At 43.1% G+C, this 24,221-nt stretch overlaps 1 protein-coding gene across 12 annotated transcripts in view; it reads right to left on the bottom strand.

Annotated features, from left to right (window-relative positions):
- ptprsa (protein tyrosine phosphatase receptor type Sa) overlaps nucleotides 1–24,221 on the bottom strand; it is a 262,747-nt gene that overhangs the window by 100,434 nt on the left and 138,092 nt on the right. For all 12 annotated transcript variants that reach the window (XM_071202900.1, XM_071202899.1, XM_071202896.1 and 9 more), the window contains 2 exons: nucleotides 11,485–11,630; nucleotides 9,373–9,514 (listed from right to left, as the gene is read on the bottom strand). In XM_071202900.1, coding sequence (XP_071059001.1) covers nucleotides 9,373–9,514; nucleotides 11,485–11,630 — 288 coding nt within the window. The remainder of the gene's footprint in view (nucleotides 1–9,372; nucleotides 9,515–11,484; nucleotides 11,631–24,221) is intronic.

Below are 24,221 nucleotides of genomic sequence, written 5' to 3' on the forward strand. Positions count from 1 at the left end.
CTGCATCAACCAAACGACTCGCTGCACCCTCGCTGCGAGGGGGACCCAAGTTCCCATCAGCAAAAACACGTGGGTTTGCTATCCTGGCTCCAAAATGGTGGAATGAGCTCCCCATTGAAATCAGGACCGCAGAAAGCTTACACACCTTCCGGCGCAGACTGAAAACTCATTTCTTTCGACTCCACTTCGAGCGATAGAATGACTAACAAAGAACTGCTAACAGAGCATATACTAATAAAGGACTGGCTTAGCCAGTTGAGCAGCACTTGAAACGATTGGCTCTTTGAAACCTGATGTTCTTATATGATTCTGTTTTCCTCAAGGTTGTGTCTTCCTGGTCGAATGTACTTATTGTAAGTCGCTTTGGATAAAAGCGTCAGCTAAATGCAATGTAATGTAATGTAATGTAATGTAATTTCCAAAGGATTTGGACAGAGGTGGATGGGTCATAGAGGATGTTTGCCAACAACAGGTTGGGTAGTAGCTGGGTACACGCAGGACTGTGGAAAACGGAAGACATCTGCTGCAATTCCACCCTCATTTTCTACTGTGATGCAGCATTTGACAGAGAAATTGGTAAATGGCCAACATTTCTACTCCGTCAGTAAAAGTATCTGCAAAAAAATATTAAAAAGGGAAAAGCACAGAGCACATAGTGTACCAAAGCATACAACTATTTCCCCTTCAGCTGAAACAACCAAATGATGCCCCCATTCACACTGAGATGCAATGCCTAAGTGGACCTCGTTTATTTTAATGGAATGATGTGATTGAAAATGTTGGTGTGTGGGTTTGTAAGCAAAAGGAAGAGACAGAAGCTACAGCAACACATGTTGGAAGGGGCGTTGTACTTTACGGGCCAAGGAGCACTATGTTCTTTACATTTAAACCACTATAAATCCAGTAGGATCTGGGCTGCACTCCAGAACATATGCTTTGTAACCAGGTAGAGTCCTGGGTAGCATCTTCCACCTGGCCTCTCTGTTATTTCCTTCACATACTTGTTCTCTATTTTCCACCCTAGATGAAATACTAATACTCATGCAGTTAAGCTTGCCATCCAACTCTATCCAGAGGAAGCGTAGGCATAGCGCTTGTGAAGCACGCAGGACTATAAGTCATATCAACTCTGCCAATCCTGCAGGGCCCAAAGCCCGACCTCAGCGTTGTACGACTCTAGCCACCTGGGCTGCTGGCTCATGTTTATGCATGAAGCTGGTGGTCTAGGCCATTTCCCTTTGCTCTTCTTTATGCATGAGTAGGGACACTCCAAAGGTCGTCACTCACACGTTTCCACAGGAACCACTTCTTTTTGTGTGGAGTACTACATTGTACTATTTTTGGATTGTTAAATGAATTCTTGCACAGCATTCTTTCTTTGATTTTGATGTTTTTATTAGATTCCACATGGTCATCTTATATGCCAAAATGTGATTCTTCTTATTAGTATTTTTTTCAGATAAATAGAAACACTTCTGGGCGAGCAAGTCCCATGTCCAGCTGGACTGATCTTCCAATTGCATAGTAATGTGAGTATGTGCATGTACTCAGTATGCAGAGAACGGATTAACATTATTTCAGTCATCTAACAAAATCTTAGGGGACACAAATCTGATGGACAGTGGGAACCAGATTTTATTATATTAATACAGGCCTGCTGACTCCAACAGTAGTTATTGATATTTTTTTTATTTAACATTCAATTCGTAAAAATGTTGATAACATTAAACTGATTTAAGTTGAATATTGTTTGTAGCCATCAGATGGGTACACACACATTGGTTTAGTTTGGGGCTCTATAAATGTTATTATGGCTCTTTTGTCTGCTGCTTTACTATCGGCTATTGAGAAAAGGATTTTAAAAAGTACCTGAGGAAACATAAGGGTATACTGATCAGATCAAGGGGGCGTTGGGGAACTCCAGTTCGAAACCCGCTCCCGCCCCCACTGCGTCAGGCCGTTGTGTCCTTGGGCAAGACACTTCACCCGAATGTGCTCCTGTGGGTATTGTCCACAGTAGATGACCATTACATGTATGATCTGTATGTGTAATGTGTATTTGTAAAGCGCTTTGAGAGTCATTGAGAAAGCGCTATAATAAATATAAGGATTATTATTATTATTACTGTAACATATTGAAACACCAGGATAAGTGTCTAGAAGACAGGGATCTTTCAATGTATTCTCTTTTACAACTCATTGCTGCCGCAAAGGATCCATTTATCTGTCTTTCTATCCAGAAGTAAACCAATCAGCCTGATCCTTACACCTCTTCTGCGTGCCCCTCGCTCTTTCTCTCTCCTTGCCTCTTCATCTCTTTATTTTTTACTCTACCCCAGCATCTTATATTTGCTTTCGTCAGATGTCGACGGTGGCAAGGGTCGCTATACTTGAGCAAGAATTATATGAAATTGATGGCGAAGGTTCAGGAGCCAGCCAACCCTGGCTGGAGGCAAGCCCCGTCCACTTATTCCTCTCCATCAGCACCCTGTCTTTTCTCACTCCCTCTTTCACCTTTATCTTTTTGTCTACCACTCAGCTTGTGTCCCCCTTCTTCATCCCTCAATCACAGATGATTACTGCATTACAGGTTCCTAGGATCAAAGGATTCAGAGGCCATAAACTCTAATTGTAGTAAATTTCCTCTGTATGGATTTTTTTCTAAAAGAAAGAAAGATGGAGTCTGAGAGACAGATGGCTGGCAATAATCTGTAAGACATACAAATGTAAATATGTAGGAATGAAGTGTGGCAGGGGAAGGAACAAGTGGAAGGAGAAGAGGAAGATTCATGGTGAAGGACAGGAAAGGAAAAGTCTTTTTAAGAAAAAACACAAAACCTCTTCAATGAGAGATTGAAGGGGGTCACCAAGGTGGTCAACATCCGATTATTGATTCGTTTTTTGTGCCAAACCTGCATTTCTCTATACAACGGAAACACAAATCACACACAGAGAATCAAAAAAATAATCCTCCTCGAATGTAAAAGAACCCAAACAAACCCAGGAAAAAGTTTCATCTTCAAAGTGAAAAAGAAAAAGTTAGTACTGACTGGCTAATAAAACATTCGTCATGTAAGAATGGGATTAAAGTGAGCAGGTAACCTGCAACAAGGGATGAAGTAAACCAATGTATTATCTACTGGTGGAGTTCTGCTTGGGAATGAACACTCACTAGTTTGTCAAGGACAAACAAGAGATATGGGGAAATATATTGGGGAAAAAACAACTGAGAGGCTAAGTATTAGCTCAGCTTGGACTTGGTCATATGAGGTAAGTCAGGGTCTATGGCTTTGTTAAGTGATGTCTTCTTTATTTGTACTATTTTATTCAGGCATTTGCGTGTCATATTGTACACACTTTCACCCAGTTGGCATAGCAGTATAAACATTGTCAGCAAGATGTCCTGGATAGAAGACAAACATGTACACTGAAGAAGGTGTGCCAGCAGAACACATGCAGTCAAGATGATGTGTACAAAAGACAAAATGTTAGCACAATATGTTGAATGTGCAGCTGGTCTTTATTGATTTCCTGGATTAGTAACCCTGGACTCATTGTCTTGAACTCGCAAGTACAACTAAAGTAAAATAAAATAAAGGAATTGTATTTATTTCTTCATCTCTTCCCCCCCATCTTTTTTACTCTTGCTATACAGTAGGTGTACCACAACTAGTTGAAGATGGCAAAGGTCACCTCAGAGGCAGGTGGAAAGGAAGAGGAAGAACAGCTAGATCTGTTGCTGATACTGCCAAGCGTATTCTTCACTGTCTCATTACAGGGCAGCCACTGCCTGCCTGCATACTGGCTCCCTCCATTTCTTTACCTCTGCCTTGTTCTCTCTGTCTTCCTCTTACTTTGTGTTCCTCTTTGTCAAACACACGCGCGCGCATGCACGGCAGACAAACAAACACACTTAAATACACCACAAGCACACATCGGGAAACTAACTCTGACTCTCATACACACACATACCTGCTCATGTTTCACTATGTGTCTTATTAATTTTTCATCCAGCCTGTCTGATGCCCTGAACTCACCTCTTTCTTTGAAGTAAACACAAGAAAATAAGTATTCAACCCTTGAACACCAAAACAGCACGGCATTAGCACTACAAAGAGAAAAGCTAGAAGAACAACTGACCACGGACAAATCAATGCAAAATAAAATATAAATGTAAAAACTAAAAAACTTGCATCTGCAAAAAATAAGTTTTAGTCGAGGAGAGTTTTCTCATTATATGTTTGTGAGAAAAATGTAAAATGTAGTTTTAAGAGGTTACAAAAACCCAAGAGGTCATGAACAAACTCAAGGGGAATATTTTACAAACCTAAATGTGTATTTGTGAAGAAGCTTGTTTAAAACTGTTTATTCTCTCCGTGTTAGCCTGGGCTAAAATAAATCCAAAACAATTTTGAAATTGCATTGCATCACACAAACAGATACATTGCGTTTTTCTTAACAATGATTGTAAATATCTACCAACTAAGTAATGTGTGACGATCAAAACGTAATGTGAGTTTTACCTTTTTCAACCCCCTTGTCTTTCCTTATTCCTTTCTTCATTTAATCCTTAGCTTCCAAATGTTTAAAAGCAAAACTCAACATGTTTCTAAGAACAGCAAATTATTTTAATACTAAGATAAAATATGTTTGTCTGTTAAAGGATATACATTTGAAAAAGAATAAGCATACCCACTATGTAGGATCTAGACCTTATGTGTTCCAGTCTACCCCGAATAATGTATCTGAAATTGTATTGTACTTCCTGCAGTTTGTTTAAAATTGACACTAGAACATAATGGTGGAGATATTGTGAGAGAGAGTCAGAAAAGGGTAGGTGGAGAACATTAAGCAAAGGTGAAGACAGGAAATGAAATGTCTTAAGGCTTGGCCCGGAGCTACAACTGGTTGAAAGAATGATTGGTTTCAATCACTTTAGCTTTGACTTTTTCCTCTTGTTGGGGCTCACCTTTTTCCCCTTTCATCATTGCTCGTCCGTCTGCCTCACTCCCCCATTCCGTCCTGCTTTCCCAACCCTTGTCCCATACAAAGGTACCTAGAATTCACTGGGCTTGATCTATGCACAGACTGTGCATGTATCAGGATCCAGAAGCCCATTAAAATGCATCATCACCTGCTCCTTCACAAGTGAGCGGCCAATTAGCAGACAGACTGATCAAACAGTAGGCAGGCTACGCCCCAACTCCCCTCTGAGTAATAGTGGGTGCGTTCCCAAACCTGACCGTCACAGTGTGGCAGATTTTCTGAGTTTCCAGGCGTTTTAAAACCACCAAATGAAACGGCACATGCAGCGTGTCTGTAGCAAAACAACAAAACCTCACTTGTGCAAACAATGTAAAAACAATTAAACCGGTAAATATATTTCCTTTTTACATGGTTGGACATGGCTGAATCCAAATAAATATGGTAACGCTTTTTTTCTGCCAACAATTGTAAACGTCAGAGTGACATTTACACAGACTGCTTTTACCTTGGCTGACACTAGTTTTCTTTACATTGGAACAACTGATTATCAAAAATAAGATGCACCAGAGAAAGCAGGGGAAGAGGGGTTGGAGGCAAAAAAAATAAAAAAAAGATATACATGTCAGTACTGTGGATGCAAACCAGACTTGTAACTTGGCATACACAAAGAGAAAGCAAGATGATTGGAAAGGTTTCGGAGAGAGTAAGAGTGCTGAGAGATGGAAATAGAAGGGTGTGTTTGATTGGTTCCACCTGGTTGGGAATGGCAAAGGAAAATAAGCAGGATGTGAGTGTGACTGTGTTTGTGCACAAAGGTGTAAGGTTACAAATTAAGGTAATGGCTAGGTCTGGTATCATACAGTATGGCAAAACCAGAAAACGGCACTGTGTGTATTCTCATGTGTGTCTGCTGATTTAAACAGCCCAAACTGCAGCTTCATGGCTTCACTTCTGAGGTGTGACTCAATAAACTTGTTTTGTTTTCTGCTTCTAGAACAGCTCAGGCTTACTGTGATCTGAATGGTGTTTTTTTTCCGAACATAAGGAGAGACACATAATTGTTTTTCACCAACAAAAAAAAAGATTATCATACCAAATCTCATCAATCACATTTACTCATTGGGATGCCACAGGGGAGATTTGCTACAGTAGTCATAGGTCTTAAGACTGCAGCTGTGTAAAATACAAGCACACAAAGCGGGATAGCTCCCCATGATCTCCCCACAACAGCATGAGCTGACAGTATCCCAGTGGCAACTTTGCCTTTCTTTGCTTCATACACTTGTCAGTCCCTCTCCAAGGACTCCCAGAGGACTGTGTGCAAGTCTTAGTGGAACCAGATGGCCCATATCTTAGCTATTCAGCTGAGGCAGTGTAGCAACAGCCAAGGAGGTGTCACACTCGCTGCTAAACGCACCCTGCCATCGCCACGCACGCACGCACACACACACACACACACCAGATGAGAAGGTGGGGTTTTGTCATTCTAAATATGGTTTAAGTTAAACCTGTCTCTATTGTATCTATGAATACAAGTATGTGGAATTTAAAGTATTTGATTGTTTCAGAATGTCTGCATCCTGTTTAGTGTACATGTTTTTGTAGATGTAAGTTATGGGTATGATCAGTATGTGATGGGAGACGTAATGTGTGTGCATATCTTTATCAGCGCAGACAAGCAATTAAGTATGTGGCTGGTGAGCACTTTGCTGTTTCCTTTCAAACGCCAACCCAGTAGTGTCAAGGCAGATGAGTTTTCACTAAGACAGAAAAAGCTGGTGGACAAAAGGCTTGTGTTTGTATGCATGTGTGATCCACAGGGACTTGCATGAGCCTGTTTATGTGGAATGCTGCTATTGTGAGTGAAGAATGATGTCTATTTGTACACAAGTTAAAATAGTTCATGATCATGTGTGTGTTTATAGAGCTTCATGACCCTTTGTTAGTAAGCATGTACCCAGGCAAGCATTACATTAGTGTACAAGTCATCCATGTTTGTTTAAATGTATCTTATTCTATTTATGAGTGGTATCAATGCTGTTCATGCAGCCGTATCTTTTCACAAATTAGATCAACAGCTTTCCAGCCAAGTCACCCATCGTGGCGACCCATTTTCTGCCTCTCCAGATCCCATACCACAACCCCTCTGTTTAGTCGGGATGTGTCTCTTGTGCCTTGTCCTATATCCTATAATCCTTTGCCCCTGTTCCAAGAACCCAGGTTCAGCTATTGTCCTCCTCACCTGTTCTACACTGCCAACCATGAGCAACACCCCCTGTTGTCTCGCTTCATCTTTGGCCAACCTTTCTCATTTTATTCCCTTATTTGTTCCTCTGGTTTACTCCACTTCCATGTCTACATTCATTCCCTTGCTACATTCAATCATTATCCATTTCACTTCGCCCTTAACACCTTTCTCAATACAACCATTTTGTGTTTTCCTTGGATTAAATGACATATCTCTTCTCTCATGATTTCTCTCTATACTATTCCTATCTTCTTCCTAATGCCTTAATGCAAGGGGACCCGACCTCATTAAAGATACAAAAAACAGAGAGAATGTACTGCTCTCTTCATCTGCTGCTCGTCTTGCACCTTTACCCTCCATCATCCCCACTTTCATCCCTCCTTCATTGCCGGGTCTTGCATGGGCAGGAGAGCTGCTGTCTTCCTCTAGGCTCAGGAGGAAACCTTGTTGAGCTGATTCCAATAACTTTTCATTTTCCCTCTGCTCCTGTGGACCGCCTGGGTTTGCCCTGTGCTCTTTCACACACACACTCACACACACTGTGTACAAGCACACACCATGTGCACATGCCTGGGCTTGTAGTGGTCTGCTTGTTCCCTGTTTTTCAATCTGTCTGTGTCAATTGTTTATTTTTAAAGGATGATTTTCACAGCAATCCATAAATGCATTTGGTTCAACTTCTGACTATGAATAACAAATGTTAAAATAACATAATTTGAAGTTGGTGCTTAAAGCACAACTCTGGTGATGCAGACTGAAAGTTTGATTCATAATTGGTCGTGTCCTTAAATGTACTTAAACATAAGCTTACTGCTTACTCAATGTACATCAGTCGGCTATGGTATAAGTAGAAGTTCATACATTTCAAAATGTATCAAGTTTAAGGGCACCTGAGGCACTCACCCACACCCTAGTAGCACCCACCAGCAAGCTTCCAGGATGGGGGTGTGTTGCTAACAATAACCAACCCAGGATGCAGGGCCAGGCTTCCAAACGCTGGTCCAACACCCCACCACACTGCCTGTGGATTTGACAGCCAGGAAGGCCGAGCTTGTGCACTGCCAGCCAGCCAGCAATAGCTCAGCTTCATCCAGCCTTGGAAACATGGCAGATGGCGGCAGGAGAGAACAGAAGAGAAGGCAATGTATGTGTGTGTGTGTGTGTGTGTGTGTGTGTGTGTGTGTGTGTGTGTGTGTGTGTGTGTGTGTGTGCGCGTGTGTGTGTTTGTGTGTGTGTGGTGACTGTATCTGAGGCATACAGAGACAGGTAGAGCGAAAGAGAAAAAGTGGCAGTGTGTGACCACAAGCTTGCCTATAATACCATCCTCCATGACCTCTAAGCTACAGCAGAAAAAACAACAGGAAGAAAATGTATATATACCAACGAAAAAAAAACTTGTATATATATATATATATTGCTGAATCTAAACTAGCACGTATAGGGACAAATCAATAAAAAGCCCACAAAGTTCAGTGGTTTAGTTATTTTACACCTGCTTATGCGTGAGAGTGTGTCTGGGTGACCAATCAATCTTTTTCATGTAGGGATCCTATAGGTTTCCATCACGAGTAAATAGCGGTTCAGCTCTTTCATGAATAGAGAGCTGATTAGTTTCATCAAATTGATGGATCCTTGATATACAGCCTTCACACTGTCCATCTGCTGAAGTGAATATGGGTTATTTTAAGCTGTGTCGTGCAGCTGCACAAAAGCTTTAAGGGATTATCTACCACATTTTCACATATAATGTGGCTTCTTTAGAAATAATGAATCCAACAATGTTATCATATAAGGGCTCAGCAAATGAATGCCTTTACCAATTTTAGGTACAGATGTACATTTTTAGATGTTTCTAAAACAGAATTGAATATAATCACTAAGTTTTAAAGGAAAATCTTGTACCAAACATATGCCCCAGATGAAAATGTTTTAGAGCCAAAATGGCTTTCCAGACAAATATAAGAACCCTACTTGCAGAAGTTTTAAGCAAAGCACAGCCCTTTCTCACTGGCAAGTGAAATATAAAACTCGAAGGCAAGATGTCATCACAAAAAACCTGAGGAGCTTGCGGACATCCACTTTAATGATTTATATTGTAGTTAGGCCCTCTGCACACTTTTTCATAATGCAGGACTCACCTCGGATGATGGACAGCTTGGCATTGACAGTAATCTCGCCCTCTGTGTTCTCAGCAACGCACTCATAGATGTTCTCATCCCGCGGTGCTCTGAGAGGCTGGATTCTGAGTACGGCGCCGGCACCCTCGTCAAACTCAATGGTCTGTGGGGTAAAGCACATAAAAGGTTAGGTTAGAGCAATGTGGGAAACCCATAACAATACTGTGTTGAACTTAAGTATGCCTCTGAAAGATGAGTTGTGGTGTAATTCTTTTTAGTTGCAACCCAGAAAATGAAGTAGTAGTTGACTGAAAGGTTTTCCTAGCAAGATACCTTTGTTAGGAAAGGTGAAATATTTCTATTTCAAAGCATATGGCCTTTATATATATATATTCAGTACTGGAAGGAAGCACACACACAAACGCAGACTGATATCTCTGTGTGCGCTGTGCTTGCTTTTTCATGTTTTCATCTCTTGTTTTATCTGCAATTATGCCCTCTGTTCTCTGTAAAGCCGTTGTTTTGAACCTTGTTGAAAGCGCTTTTCAAAAACAATTTCAGACTACACTCAGAACGCGCCTATGAACACCGAGTAGAAGAAAACTGTAGTCATAATAAAACTCCCCTTCAAAAATGAACACATCATAGAAGAGCTACTTAAATATGAACACCCTTTATGTTTGATTTATCAAGATATAATACAAAATCAGAAATGTTAAAAGCACAGTGACAACACAAGGCATTTCATCTTTATTCAAACCTCATTTTAAATTAGGAACAAAGTATTATATTATTTTTTGCCAAAGCATAGTAGTTAATACAACTGAAAACATGTGAGGAGCCACAGGTTTGATCGTCCTGGAAACCATATCCACATGTCCTGAAGTAGTAAGCTAACTAGAATTGAAATGGTGGCAATTCTGAACCCATTAGCCCTTCTTAATAATACATATAGCCAGTCATTTAGCTAATCTGTTTTGCTCTAATTTTAAATGGATGACTTGTTTCAGAAGATGTTCATCCTGTCTGACAGTCTCAAAGCAAACCTACGTTTCCAACATCTATCGTTCTTCACAGGAGCTTACATCATCCCGACGAAGCCTTCACTACGGAGATCTCTGAGCAAAGCATGACTTTGAGACACAAGTACAAATCTTCAGCCGCCCTGCTGCTCCACTGCTGCACATCTCAGGGCTGAGCCACTAATTAGGCTAAAAACACTGCAGAGCCTGGCATCATGATCGATATCAAAGCAGCTGTCGAGAGGGCAGAGCAGGGAGACAAATCACAACTACTTATAACCCCCTTTACAAATGTTTAATTTCATGCTAAACGAAGGAGGGGAAGCGTCCGTTCTGGCAGGCTCCATCACGCCCTTGGCTTTGTTTCCCACTTAGCATGCAGAAGCAGAGAACGAACAAACACAATGTGTCTTTTTATTTTGTCCTCCGTTGAGATGCTGCGTCTCCCACTGTTGTTGATGTTGTTGTCATTTTTTTGGACTTTTTAGCCCCCTCCCCTGTGGTTGCCTTCATGCTGCATCATGTGCATGTCTATCTCTGTGCACCGCAGTCGTTAACGAAAGCAACTTTTGAATTAAGAGACATTGAGCATCAATCAAGACTTTTAGATACTGCCATCTGGGAAGCCTGCCGAGAACTGAACAACAAACATCATGAATAACGCACAGACAGACGCATTCACACAGACAGGGCGCCATGCAGACAAATAACCAGTCCTGTACAAAATGTGACAGCAGAGACAGAGTCAGTGAATCGCAAAGAGGACAGAGAGGGATGAATGAGAGGGTCTTTATTGCGTGACTGAGCGACTGTAACCATTGGTGAACCTGCACATTGCTCAGAGGTTAGGGAATCCTGTCCATGAGAAATTGTCTAAAACTCTCTGAAGAAGTATGAAGAAAGCCAACAAAAACACCCTTTTATATGTATTCTAAGCCAGTCTGGGAACTCAGCTGCAACAGAAGGCTCTGCCTGTGTGAAAGTGGTATAGGGCAGCTTTCGAAAATCATGTGTAGGCTGATGGTTAAAAAAAATGGACAAGTTAGATTTTCATTGTATACGTATTGCATGTGATTCCGCTGATGTAGTGCAGCAGGGGTCTTCGACTCACCTCTATACGCTGGGAGTTGACCTTCTTGCCTTTCTTGTTCCAGCTAACCCTTGGTTTGGGGTCCCCCGTTGCCTGGCACACAAAGGAGACCACGCCCCCTGAGACGCCAATCTGGTCTACGGGAACTTTAATGAACCGTGGCGATACTAGAGGAGACAAGGCAAGGACAGACAGAGAGAGGGAGAACGAGAAAAATACATTAGCACATAAGACAAAGTAAGTGGGAGTACATTTCTGAAACGACACCTATTTCCACACACAGACATTCACACATATCTCTATAATACCACACAATGTCCACTCCACAAACCCTTCTTTAATAAAGGTTCATCTTCTTCTCCTTCGTCTTCTTCTTTACCTTGTTCACACTCAATACCACCACACACCCACATACACTGATTTGCAGCAGAGCGATGTCTTCAAATACAATAAATGATGGGAGATAGCCAGTTTGAGTTTTGGAGAGACACATAATAAATAGCTAGATAGACAGTTGGAATATACAGACAAACAGTCAGATTGCTCCCTATCTACAGCGAATCAGAATCCTAACTCTGGGATACTTGGAATTCGGCCATTGAACCGGTCTCTTTTTCTGTGACGGCAATTTTTTTTTTTTTTTTTTTATTAGGACACGTCGTCATCCTGAATCATCCCCAGCAGTACACACTTGGTTTGAATTAAAGAACGTTGCTTTCCCTCTTTGAGTACCTTGATTTCAGTGCAGTGTAATTCTGTGTGTAAATCAATCACAGCGCTGTGAATTTATATGCTAATGTTGTGCCAAGATGCTGATCATTAGGAGCTCACAGATCTCTCCATAGGGAAAATAGAATCTGGCTACGACCAGTACAATAAACCCCTTCAAGAAAAGGGTATTAGGAAGATGAGGCAGTGAAAGAGGGGTTTTGCTCTAATTTGACATTTGACAGTGTTCAGAAATAAGTAATTTAGCTGGTTAATAGAGTATAGGATTGACACAATCAGTTGTTCTATTCTCAATTTCACCACGCACACTAAAAATCTTAGCAATCATATTTTTGATTTTTGAGAGAACTCGTGGTGCTTAGAATTGTAACTCATGTCTTGGTTGCAGAAGGTTATAAACAACAAGCCTGATAGAAAAAGAGATAAAGAAAACAGAGTCTCCTGGGGAACTCGTTAAATCTGAATCATACAGATATGTGGAGATGATCAAACGGACGGCGCATAACGTCAAATTAATAATTAAGGGACCAGGGGCCGACACCAGGCTCCAGGCGCCGCTAAACACATATGAAGGAGAGTTCCTGCATTCATTATCGGGTGAGGAGAGAGAGTCACTATTTTAGAGAGGGCAAGAAATAGAAAACCTTGTAATAAAAGAAAGAAGAAGAATTGTGTACTGCCTCAGGAAGCAGAGGGCACTGCATGCTAAGATTATCGCCGTCATTTGACAACCAAAATAGTTTCAGAAGGAAATAGTATGTTTTCACAATTTCCTCAAACTGCTAGATGTTTTCCAGTAGAAGAGACTCTCTAAAGGATGAGTGCACATCACAACAAACAACAGAATGTGTTCCTGCCCTTCTTACAAGTGTGCGACAGTGTGAGACACACTTAACCTCGAGTTTTACAAGCTTAGATGTCTGCGAATGCAAGATTATCGCTGAAAACAATATGTGCTCATTATGCTGTCTATGGTCTAATGAAGATAACAACTAAAAACAACTTCAGTCTATAGTCAGCAGCAGCCTGGGTTGCTCACCTGCTGATGAGCAGATCTAGTCTTATCTTGCTTTGATTATTTCCTCTTTTTGGTCTTTTTCCTTGGTAATTTGGGGCATACAGTATGTAGCTAACAGGAGTAGAGTGTTATACAATACATTGCCAGGTTTAAAGTTGTAATTCCCACAGTGAACAGTACACAGTATTGTAAGACTTTAGAATTAATTAATGATATGGTTAATAAATTCATCATTCTGACAGGCTGAGACTGTCGGACATTGACAGACAACGCGTTGGGCTAAATATATCAGCCAAGGGGCAAGGATGGAACACTTCAACTTTTAAAAGAAGTATTAAGGACTGTGTAGTGAGAAATCATTTGAAATGTTGAAAATATTGATTCCTGGCCTTCTGATGGTCAAATGAAAGTGTATTGATTGTTACATCCTTGAAAAATGTTAAATCCCATATCAAAACGTACTCTAAGAAACAATTACGTGTCTAATTCCAGGATATTTAGGAAGGCTTTTGCAACCTGAAACTCCTCTGTTAACATATTCAAATCCCATTATAACGTACATATTATTGATCATGTAAGGAAGATATTTAGGTGAGGCCAGTTTTGATAATAGTTTGTAGTGTCAATAGGAGAAGCTGCTCTTTCCAGTTGTTATTCTTAAAACTTAACTCAAATGTTGCTCAGTCCAAAATGGATTGAACACACAAGACATATGAAATAAGACATAAGAAATTATAAATCAAGTCTATAATTGAAGCATTGGCTAAAGAGGTATTCTCCACCTGTTGCATATGTGTTTTAACTTGTATTGTATCAATAGGAGGTGAATCGTTAACACAACTGACTTTCTTCAAATGTAATACATGTAAACGATTGCTCACCAGAAAAAAGAGCCCTAAAATAAATCAAATTATACTTCCCAGGAGTACATATTCTGAAGGTTGTGGGGTGATATGAGCACTGCAGCTTTCATTAGCATCAAGTAGTAGATCTGTATTTTTCTGCTACATACAATAATCCCTTTTGGCTTTTTACAATCTCAATTTCCATTCTGAAAGCGAACAACACAGCTTTACACAACACAGCTCCTCTGCATTTGACCTCCCCTCACAATGTGCCCTCTGTCGAGACAGAGGAAGGCTTTACAAAGAGCAGGCCTGTGGCAGTGGTTCTGCACAAGGCCAGCACTCTTTGATTAGTTTTCCCCTGGACCTTTCCACATTTCCAACCAGTCGCCTTCTTCCTCTCCTGAAATGTTGTGAGTTTTGCTGAGACTTAAGCTGAACATGATTTTGGAGATTTATAACCTCCATCTCCACAGGATAGACACTGAACAGTTCAGCCATCTTTTCCTTCGTCTTGACATGAAATTATAAACCATAATAAATCAATTGTATAGGTCTAGCCTCCTTATATCTGTGTGAAATTGTTCCATCCTCAAAAACTAAAAACTAATACTTCTGCAGTCTAGCTGCAGCTTCTAGCAACGGTCTTCTGTTAAAAAAAGGACACTGAATGTGGCATCACAAACATGACTTAAGTCTGAACACAGCAGACAACAGGAGTATTTACAACAGCATATAAAAACAAAAATACTGCATGTGGGTGCACACTTACATTCTCTGTCTTACTGTTACATGAATCCCATGAATGTATGAGATTAAGTTAGCTTCATCATATCTCAATCAGTGAATAAGTCAATAATACAATTTCTTTTTTCCTACTGCCTTCACAAACTTTACACAAGTATTTATCAACTGAAAATAGCAAGAGGACATTCATACTCTGCAATCCAAGACTAGATTCAATCCACCAAAAACCTGACATGGTGCTAACGCGAGTATTTTTTAAAAACATAAATCCATGTGTGTCTGAGCCGCAGCGACACGGACTGATTCAGGTGCATTTATTGTAGTCGGATTGTTTCTACACAGTCTGTGAACCGCGAGCGGCGAGCTACTGAAAAGCTGCCCGCGAGCTACCGGTAGCTCGCGATCGACGTGTTGGAGAACCCTGGTCTAGACAGACTCAGGATTTTCTCATAACGTACTGAATATATAGTTTCCAAAGGACGTTTTTTAAAAGCTAGTGAGCTAGAAGTATGGTTGAAATGAAACACATTGAAAAGTAGTGGTTGACAGGAAGAGGAGTGCAGGAAAAAGTGATGAGGTCGGTAGGGAGTAAAGCTACAGGAGAGGAGGTGACAGGAAGTTTAAGGACTAGACAAGACCTTGTGAAGAAGGGCCGGACAAAAAGTGTTATCGATATCATAAAAAAATAAACAATAAAAAACATTCCTGGTTTGTATTATTTCTTCTGCATCAATGTCCTCCCTCTACCAATAGTGGAAGATTACAGTACATGCCAAACACTGTGCCATTGAACTATAAATGATATCTTCTTCACAAAATATTGACTTTACAGTATATTATGCACTAATCACGCACACTGTTAAGCAAACAAAGAAGATTGAATAACCAAGCTGTGAGAAAAAAGAAAAAAAGGAAATACTGCAGTAGAAAGCTGGAAGCTGGTCAGTTGCGTGTGAGAGATAAAATCCCTTTAGGACAACATTTATATGCTTTGTCTATTTTAGATTATTTTAAGTCAGTTTAAAAATTGTTAGAATGTCATCAGAATAATGTAACTTCCAATGAACCCAGGTTGGGTAAAGGGTAGAGACAATGGCTCTGGGCCAATGGATGTCTTCTATAGAGCAATCACTACAGGTATGCAGTGTGTGATTGTGTGAACTCTAATGAGCATAATTAACCTTCTTTTCAATTTTCCTCAGCTGTGTGCCTCTGGGCTTCTGCTGCCAGTTACCATTGACTTTAAGCCTTTCCTATGGAATTTGAACCTTGGTATGTAGCCAGTAACAGTAATTGCAGGGTAGAAAAGGTTGAGTGATGTTCAGGATTAAACTGCTTCAAATTCCAGTGAAGTATGGCATAGACCACACTATATTATTGATACATAATAGGCTTATTCAGAATGGTTCATGCATTGGCTAGATTCAGAATCTACATCATAGAAACAAAAAGTTGACAAAATCTCTCCTTTTGTAAGGGATCAAACATGTGGCTTTCCTGTAATAAGGACTCACCCTTTGAAGGAGCTATGTGCAGCATCTTAAACATATAATAATATATATTTTTAATATTTCATGTTAGTTCCTGGTATCACCTAATACTAGCATCACCGTATAGTATGGTAGCCCTTTATCTCAATCCAGTGGTGGAAGGTGCTGTTGTACTAACAAGATAAAACTACAATTATAATGAAACCTGATGCTTCCTTTTTGAGAGCTTCATCTAAAACCACTCCCTCGACACATGGTGCAGTAAAGCAACTTTGTGACAACAATGTAGTTTATATTCTGTTACAGTAAGTAAGGCTTGCTTTCACTTTTTTATAAGGATTTATTGGCTTTACATTATAGGTCTGCTAAGTTACAGTAGTTAGACAACTTTTTATAGTAATTTAAGGACATACATTTAAAGGTCACCTATGATGCAAAATCCACTTTTTAATGTATTTTACACATAAACATGTGTCCCCTCTGTGTAAAGAGATTCTGAAAGTTTCAGGAAAAAAGATTCGCTCACTTTCTGTCCTGATCCATTTATATAAAAACTAGGGCTGTCAAACGATTACAATTTGTAATCAGATTAATCAAAGCTTAAAAATTAATTAATCATGATTAATCACCATTCGAACTATGTCCAAAATATGCCATTTATTTATGTATATTGTTGTGGGAATGGAAAGATAAATGAAAGAAGGCGGATATATCCATTTAACATACAGTATCTATGTTTATTATAACATTTTTCTGCGTGTCAAAATGAAAGACAGCCCACACACCTATCAATCATCAAACCGTGGGGTCTTAATTCATTACTTGTTGTTTCTATCAACGGGGGAGTACTTCAGGAAAGTCGACAGGGGGGGGGGGGGCGCTAGTGGAGTACATCGTGACCACAGAGTGTGAACGTTGTGATCAGCTGTTTTAGCGCAGTTCTCCAGTGATGGGGGGGGGGAGTCTCCCTCCGCAGCCGGTTGGCGTAGTTTTGGCACAATTCCGTTGTACAGACCGACGTTAACAGCAGCCCTGTCTGTGCACACAGAGACCGACTCTGTCGTCTGGTGATCTAACCGCCTTCTGGAAAAGCTTCACAAGTACGCTTTGTGACACAAGTGACGGTACGCATTTCAGATTACGCACATAACCTGCGTACCAGTTATGTGTTACCTGTACTACAGCAAAAGTATTCTCCGTCGGGACTTCCTGCAACAACACCACGACGTTATTGATTCTGATTGGCCAGAAGACATTATCAAAGATGTTCTATTGAGAAGACGATCACTACATGACAAAAGTTTTCAAAACCGTTTCTGGTCTTCGGTATTTCCAGACAAGGGTCTACTGAAATCAATCTTACTAACTGCTGTTTGTGCAATTTACTCCGCGCGACTTGGCAGACTTTATTTTGCTTACTTTAACATCATTTTTCATGGTGGGGCTAAGCCATTTCTTGGTATGGGTGTAGCCTACCCCAGCCATACCCTGGCGCTGCCACTGGTGGGATGTATGGGGCGGGCCATTCTGCACATGCGTTAAATGCGTTAAATATTTTAACGCAATTAATTAAAAAAATGAATTTCCGCCGTTAACGCGATAATTTTGATAGCATTAATAAAAACCTGTCTGAAAATGAGCTGATCAGATTTTGGCCACTTTATGATGTCATAACGATGTTTTTGGCTTGTGTAACCAATAGCCAATAGAGAACCGCAGTGACGCGTCCTAAAACCCGGAAGTAAGTTAGTATTTTTACCACGTCCGGTTCCTTCGATAAAAAGCAATGCAATTTCTCCATAGGATTTTGGAAAATGGCTCCAAAACAGATCACGTTTTGTTCTACGACATTAAATACATCAGCAGTGACCCCGCTGGTGATTTTTGAGTTTACGTGTCTGAAAAACGATGGTTGTTAACAAGTGGCTGAACAGGACTACAGAAGTTGTCCAGGCCGTTTTACGTCATTACACCGAACACGTAAAACACTCCCGCTAAGTTTGTTTGCCCTGTTCTGCTTGAAAGCAAGTACCTGCCTCCTGCAAACTGTTCAAACAAACGCTTCAACCTGTACAATTTAGAATCTGTACGTTTGAATATGGATCTTAAGTTGGCATGACGTTGAAGCAGCGACCCTGCTCTATAGTTCGTTCATAGCATAACGTTAGCATTTTGCTTCTGGCGACTAGATTTATGATATCTAGGATATTATCCGGCTGAACAAAACGTGATCCGTTTCTTAAATGTGTGTCAACCACAGACCTTATTTCTAGCTATTTTCCAAAATCCTATGGAGAAATTGCATCGCGTTTTTGACGAAGGAACCGGAAGGAGTTTACTTCCGGGTTTTAGGACGCGTCACTGCGGTTCTCTATTACCAACCAAGGTAACCCCCCCCCCCCCCCCCCACCTTATCACCTGAATCTCCTCCTAGAGCACCATTGTGTTCTTTTTAACCAAATATCTCGCAGAGGGTCGTGGGGAGTGGCTCCTTATTTTCATCTAAAGTAACAGACAGGAAATCAGCACTTTTGAAACAGGGCTGAAACAGAGGGGTTTATGGGATGCTGCAATGCATGATCTGTTTGGTATGTCGAGCAAAACACTTCAGAGACATGTTTTGTATATATCTGAGATCTATTAATATATTGATGAAAAACAGTATAATAGGTGACCTTTAATGTGGACAAACTAGAATGTACTCTGATTTGTGTGCACATAGATCAGTGTTATCCAAAGCACAGAGCTTTTGAGGTTGGATTCCTGTTGACACCTATTGTACAAATGTATTCACTTTCTTTTGCTGTAAGGTACCTTGTATAAAAGTCTCCAAAGACTGTGCGTACTGTTAACAGAGATGACATTGAAAGGACATTGCACCCGCAGTGGCCATTTGTCCCTTCCACCTAAGTCTCTCTCTATTCCCTGAGCTTCCCTCAGACAGACTGAGGTATGGCACTGCCCAGATAAGCACACAATACCTGTGTTTATCTGCCTGGCAGGGGGGGCATGGCCTGAGCTAAAATAACCAGCAATGGGGGCCAGCTATCTTCACAAGGCCCTGAAAATAGAACAGACCAACACAAACACGACCATCTAGCAGGAGGGGGAAAAAAAGCTCACACTGTGCACACAGAAGTTTTTTTAGCTAGTACAGCTACCACCTGCTACTGGCCGCTGCCGCTGTTGGACCCGATAAGAAAGGATACACCAGCTATGTGATTAGTGGCAGAGAGTGGGAGGTGGATGTGTGAATATCAGACGGTTCCATTTACACTTATTTTCTGTTTTCATTTGGAGGGGGTGGACGAGGGGGATGGTACAGGCTTTATGACTAATACAGTAATTGATGGAGAAAAAGCTTCTTGGGTCATAAATTGTAGCCATTATCCGCTGAATTAGCAAAGTGGGAGACAAAATGACGCACATCCATTCAGTGATTTGCACAGAAAGGCAGAGAATTGGGGAAAAGGGCACTATCCATCTTGCTAGAAATAGGTATCTTTACAGCACATAGAAACAATTTTTCCCCGCAATGTCGAAAAATACCTCTCTGAAGAACCAGCACCTTACCGTGGTAGAGAGGTTTGTGTGCCCTGATGAACCTGGGGGCTGTGTTGTCTGGAACCTTGTGTTCCTGGTAGGGTCTCCCATGGCAAATTGGTCTCAGGCAAGGGGCCAGACTAAGATTGGTTCAAAAGACCTCATGAAAGACGACACAGGAAGTGAGGATACCCGGCCCGGAGGAAGCCCGGGGTCCCCTTCTGGAGCCAGGCCCAGAAGGAGGACTCGTCGGCGAGCGTCTGGTGGCCGGGCTTGCCACGGAGCCCGGCCGGGCCCAGCCCGAAAAGGCAACGTGGGCAACACCTCCGCTTCTCCGTCCCGCGGGCCCACCACCTACGGGAAACATCGATGGGGTCGGGTGCGCTGCCAGAAGGGTGGCAGTGAAAGCGGAGGGTCTCGACGGACCAGACCCGGGCGGCAGAAGCTGGCTTTGGGGACGTGGAACGTCACCTCTCTGGGGGGGAAGGAGCCCGAGCTTGTGCGGGAGGTGGAGCGGTACCAGTTGGATCTGGTTGGGCTCACCTCTACGCACAGCGTCGGCTCTGGAACCTTACTTCTGGATAGGGGTTGGACTCTATTCTTCTCCGGAGTTGCTCAAGGTGTGAGGCGCCGGGCGGGTGTGGGGATACTCACAAGTCCCCGGTTAGGTGCTTCGTTGTTGGAGTTTACCCCAGTGGACGAGAGGGTTATGGGGGGGAAAACTCTGACTGTTGTGTGTGCTTATGCACCCAACAGCAGTTCAGAGTATTCGGCCTTCTTGGAGACCCTGGAAAGAGTCCTGTATGGGGCTCCTGAAGGGGACTCCTTAGTCTTGCTGGGAGACTTCAACGCACATGTGGGCAATGATGGAGACACTTGGAGGGGCGTGATTGGGAGGAACGGCCCCCCTGATCTGAACCGGAGTGGTGGTTTGTTACTGGACTTCTGTGCTTGTCATGGATTGGCCATAACAAACACCATGTTCGAACATAAGGATGCTCATAAGTGTACGTGGTACCAGAGCACCCTAGGCAGAAGGTCCATCATCGATTTCGTTATCGTATCATCGGACCTGAGGCCGTATGTTTTGGACACTCGGGTAAAGAGAGGGGCGGAGTTGTCAACTGATCACCATCTGGTGGTGAGTTGGGTCGAGTGGCGGGGGAAGCCTCTGGATAGACCTGGTAAGCCCAAACGTGTAGTTCGGGTGAACTGGGAACGTCTGGAGGAGGCCCAAGTTCAGGAGACCTTCAACTCGCACCTCCGGCGGAGCTTTTCGGGCATTCCTGTGGAGGTTGGGGACATTGAACCAGAGTGGTCGGTGTTCAAAGCCTCTATTGCCGAAGCCGCGGCGGGGAGCTGTGGTCTCAAGGTCCTAGGTGCCTCAAGGGGCGGTAACCCTCGAACCTCCTGGTGGACACCGGTGGTCAGGGAAGCCGTCCGACTGAAGAAGGAGGCCTTCAGGGATTTGTTATCCCGGGGGACTCCCGAGGCAGTTGCAAGGTACCGACAGGCCCGAAGGGCAGCAGCCTCATCCGTGGCCGAGGCAAAGCAGCGGGTGTGGGAGAAGTTCGGAGAAGACATGGAGAAGGACTTTCGGGCGGCACCAAAGTTGTTCTGGAAAACTGTCCGACACCTCAGGAGGGGGAAGCAGGGAACCATCCAAGCTGTGTACAGTAAGGATGGGACGTTGTTGACCTCAACTGATGGAGTGTTGGGGCGTTGGAACGAACACTTTGAGGAACTCCTGAACCCGACAACTCCGCCCTCTATGTTAGAGGCAGAGCTGGAGTATGACGGGGGATCAACGCCAATCTCCCGGGGGGAGGTCACTGAGGTCGTCAAACAACTCCACAGTGGCAAAGCCCCGGGGGTGGATGAGATCCGCCCGGAAATGCTGAAGGCTCTGGGTGTTGAGGGACTGTCATGGTTGACACGTCTCATCAACGTTGCGTGGAAGTCGGAAACAGTACCGAAGGAGTGGCAGACCGGGGTGGTGGTCCCCCTTTTCAAAAAGGGGGATCAGAGGGTGTGTGCCAATTACAGAGGCATCACACTACTCAGCCTCCCCGGGAAAGTTTACTCCAAGGTACTCGAAAGGAGGGTCAGGCCGATTGTCGAACCTCAGATTGAGGAGGAACAATGCGGATTCCGTCCTGGTCGTGGAACGACGGATCAGCTTTTTACTCTCGCAAGGATCCTGGAGGGGGCCTGGGAGTACGCTTATCCGGTCTACATGTATTTTGTAGACTTGGAGAAGGCGTATGACCGGGTTCCCAGGGAGTTACTGTGGGAGGTGCTGCGGGAGTATGGGGTGAGGGGGTCTCTACTCAGGGCCATCCAATCTCTGTACTCCCAAAGCGAGAGCTGTGTCCGGGTCCTCGGCAATAAGTCGGACCCATTTCCGGTGAGGGTTGGCCTCCGCCAGGGCTGCGCTTTGTCACCAATCCTGTTTGTAATATACATGGATCGGATTTCGAGGCGTAGTCGTGGGGGGGGGGTCTGCAGTTCGGTGGACTAAGGATTGCACCACTGCTTTTTGCAGATGATGTGGTTCTGATGGCTTCATCGGTCTGCGACCTTCAGCACTCACTGGATCGGTTCGCAACCGAGTGTGAAGCGGCTGGGATGAGGATCAGCACCTCCAAATCTGAGGCCATGGTTCTCAGCAGGAAACCGATGGACTGTCCACTCCAAGTAGGGAATGAGTCCTTACCCCAAGTGAAGGAGTTCAAGTATCTCGGGGTCTTGTTCTCGAGTGAGGGATCAATGGAGCGTGAGATGGGCCGGAGAATCGGAGCAGCGGGAGCGGTATTGCAGTCGCTTTACCGCACCGTTGTGACGAAAAGGGAGCTGAGCCGGAAGGCAAAGCTCTCTGTCTACCGGGCCATTTTCGTTCCTACCCTCACCTATGGTCATGAAGGATGGGTCATGACCGAAAGAACGAGATCGCGGATACAAGCGGCCGAGATGGGTTTCCTCCGCCGGGTGGCTGGTGTCTCCCTTAGAGATAAGGTGAGAAGTTCGGTCATCAGGGAGGGACTCGGAGTTGAGCCGCTCCTCCTTCGCGTCGAAAGAAGCCAGTTGAGGTGGTTCGGGCACCTAGTTAGGATGCCACCTGGGCGCCTCCCTAGGGAGGTGTTCCAGGCACGTCCAGCTGGGAAGAGACCAAGGGGTAGACCTAGGACCAGGTGGAGGGATTATATCTCTTTGCTGGCCTGGGAGCGCCTTGGGATCCCCCAGTCAGAGCTGGTTGATGTCGCCAGGGAAAAGAAAGTTTGGGGCTCTCTGCTGGAACTGCTACCCCCGCGACCCGACCACGGATAAGCGGGAGAAGATGGATGGATGGATGGAATGTCGAAAAATAAAAATTGGTACTATTAGTGCTACTGCTAAGAGCAAACTAATTTTGTTTTCTCCTGCCAATCATGTGGCAGTATAGACAGAGGGTGCGGCAGGGTAAGTATGCAGATGAAAATTACATAAATGTACTTTAGGTTTAACTGTCATACTCGTAGCTACTTTGGATAAGAGCAACTTGTTTGCCGTGTATAACCTATTATTTTTCCTATATTTTCCTCCCACTACTTTATCTCAACAGACCTATCCTTTGCCTAACAAATATAATTTTCTGTCTTTTTTTAGTAGTTACAAAGTGGATGAGAGCAACATGTGCATTTACTACTTAATCCTTGCTGAGAAATTTAATTTTCATATTACAAACAGCAGACACATGACACACACTCTCATGACCGTCTGCTTGGATAAAAATAAACAGCCAATAACTAGAGAACGGATACATTTGCCAACATGGGTGCACAAATCTATTTTTCATGTTAAGTCTAACGGGAACTTTTGATATTTAATATTGCTTTTAATATTATTTATTTTGGGACATTTCTAAAAAATTCCCAGGTCAGAAGTAAAAGACCAAGTCAGATGGACTAACAGTGCAGACAGATATTGCCGATCGACAGCCATGTGGACCTGTAAGGTGAGGAGATTTAACCAGCTTGCAGTATCTGCCTAACAGCTATCCAAAAAGACTCAGCAGGCTGCTAAACTTGCCAGTCTGTCCTGAACCTGACGAAAAACCCTACCAGCCACACACACACACACCCACACACACACACCCACACACACACACACACACACACACACACACACACACACACACACACACACACACACACACACACACACACACACACACACACACACACACACACACACACACACACACACACACACACACACACACACACACACACACAAACAGACACACTCTCTCACAACCGTGCACACACCCTCCAGCCCTCAGCAAACCAAGCCCCATCAATCAGGACCAATTCTAACAGGCTGCCTGGGCAAGTGCCATCTCTATGG

The sequence above is a fragment of the Pseudochaenichthys georgianus genome, chromosome 4, assembly GCF_902827115.2.
Source record: "Pseudochaenichthys georgianus chromosome 4, fPseGeo1.2, whole genome shotgun sequence".
NCBI lineage: Eukaryota > Metazoa > Chordata > Actinopteri > Perciformes > Channichthyidae > Pseudochaenichthys > Pseudochaenichthys georgianus.